The sequence below is a fragment of the Propithecus coquereli genome, unplaced genomic scaffold (genome assembly GCF_000956105.1).
Source record: "Propithecus coquereli isolate 6110/MARCELLA unplaced genomic scaffold, Pcoq_1.0 Scaffold440, whole genome shotgun sequence".
NCBI classification, from domain to species: Eukaryota; Metazoa; Chordata; class Mammalia; order Primates; family Indriidae; genus Propithecus; species Propithecus coquereli.
Window position 1 is genome coordinate 1,666,304 of NW_012150175.1, and position 2,257 is coordinate 1,668,560.

At 44.8% G+C, this 2,257-nt stretch overlaps 1 protein-coding gene across 1 annotated transcript in view; it reads left to right on the top strand.

Annotated features, from left to right (window-relative positions):
* BLNK (B-cell linker) overlaps positions 1–2,257 on the top strand; it is a 96,612-nt gene that overhangs the window by 44,481 nt on the left and 49,874 nt on the right. Inside the window, exon 3 of the mRNA XM_012654453.1 lies at positions 35–84. Coding sequence (XP_012509907.1) covers positions 35–84 — 50 coding nt within the window. The remainder of the gene's footprint in view (positions 1–34; positions 85–2,257) is intronic.

The window sequence follows — 2,257 nt, forward strand, 5'->3', positions numbered from 1 at the left end:
TGCCCTCTGACCCTTTGTCTAATGGTTCTTACAGGCTAAAAGTCAAAGCTCCTCCAAGTGTTCCTCGAAGGGACTATGCTTCAGGTAAGAGTATTTCTAAGATACTTTAACTGATTCTTGATTAATTTAACATTCACATTTTTATTCATGTTCATGGAAAGCAAAGTATGTTTATTCATTTGAAAACAAAAGGTGCCTATCCTAATTTCAAGAATGACCACATCTATTAGACATTCAACTACAGAGGAGATCTAGTACTTCATCCATCTGTCTACCTATTAACAAGAATATATCAAACATCTTCCATGTGCCAGGCACACACAAGGTCTTAGGTAGACAGTGCTAAACAAGTTATTAATGGATATAGACTCCACACTCACAGAATTTATAGTCCAAAAGGGAAGATAGATGTCATTAAAAATAATAACAATTCAGTGTGATAGGGAAGCAGGCTCTCCTCATCTCTTGCTCATGCTTGTCTGAGCACAGAAGCTTCTAATTCTCCTTAATTCCTAATTGCATGCGATCTTCTCAACCTCCACCAGAGAATTGCTCTGAAATAAAATTCTCTTTAAATTTTTTCATGACTCTGTATCACCAAAAGGAATCGCAAACCACTGAGCCTGCAAACAAGGTCCCTTAATGTCAAGCCACTAACGGGCTGTGTAACTTTGGATGTCTCGTTCTCCTTATCTATATTATGTGGGGATTGGATCAGAAGATCTGTCATGTCCCTCCAACACTAATACTGTCTTCTCCTGAGGAAGAACAGATTGCTGGAGCCCAGGGTCCAGCGATGAAGCAATGAAGCCTCTCTCCTAACATTCCCTGACCTTAGGAATTTGCATTCTCCAATCTTCCTGAGGTTTGGAATGGTTCTCTTTGTTGACCTCAGACACCTGCTCTCTTCCCTGAAACCCTCCAAATAATCTTCATATCAGTACATTTGTGCTTAATCTCTCCTGGAACACAGAAATGTGATCCACCTGGATCTTCTAAGCCTTTGCTACACAAAGTGTGATTCCCAGCCTGGCAGCATTGGCACCACCTGGGAGCCTGTTAGAAATGCAGAATCTTTGCCTCGCCCCAGAACTACTGGATCAGAATTCGCATTTTAGCAAGATCTCCAGTGGACTTGAATGTATATGAACACATTAACTGCCATGTGAGTTGTATTTAACCCATGCTAGTTTTGAGCCCAGGGCCTCATGAAGCATATATAACTCACACGTCTCTTTACCTTGGGAGCCACTTGAACTATTTTTCAAGTTGCATATAACTCACACACAGAAAACAATAAAAAATAAAAAATTTTTCATTAAATTAGAAAGGATCATTTTGTTTTCAAAGTTTCTATTCTGTTTTTGTAATAAAATACCGTTGCCCCAAGGAAAAAAAATTTTTTTCCCAGTGTGGCTGTCAATGTGTTAAACCTGAGAAAACTTGCTATAAACCACCACCTCTGACCTTATTGCTTCTCCTGAACTGAAAGACAAGTAGATCCCCTCAAATCCACTGATGTTTCGGGATCTCCAAAATGCTTCCTATTGCTTTGCCAGAACAGTAGGGCCTTGCCCAGTCTCCTCTGCTCTTAGACTGAATCCCTGGAAACAGTCCAAAACCACCATCACCACCTGCAGTTAGTGCCCTCCCTTACCGCTCCCTCCCCACCCCAACCTCTGTCCCAAGAGCATTTCCAGCTGCTTCCCCTGAGCCTCCAGGTCCCTGCACAGCTGTGTGCCCAGGGCTTCAGAAATTAGCCCTGAGGGCTCCTTCTGAATCCAGGGAGTCTTTGAGGACCTCAGGGACCCCAGTGCACGGAAACCTGAGTCTGGGAGGCCAGTCAAGTGCTCTCTGGAGGCCTGTGGAGACTTGGTCCACTCAAGGATCCTGAAATAGACCCACCCATTTCCCCCAGAGACTGGATTTGTGTCCTCTTTCCAGTCCTGGGAGCAAATGGCTCCTCCAAACCCTGTAAGCCAAGATCTTGTTGACCTTGATAAGGCTGACCTTCAGAGGGCAGAGGATGGAAAGGGCCATCCTCTGCCCAAAAGTCAGTAGTGGAAGAGTCACCATAGGCCCTGCCCTAGAGTGCAGAAGGACAAAGCTTGAATTGCACAAAGAATGGAGCCTGGCCCCTCCAGGGATGCAGATCTGGCTGGTGCGGAGCCTGCTACCTTCAGTTCAGACCCAGCCACCCTGCCTGTGCTCTGAGGAAGGAACACTGCCCACAGGGACCAAATGGTCACCGAGAGGA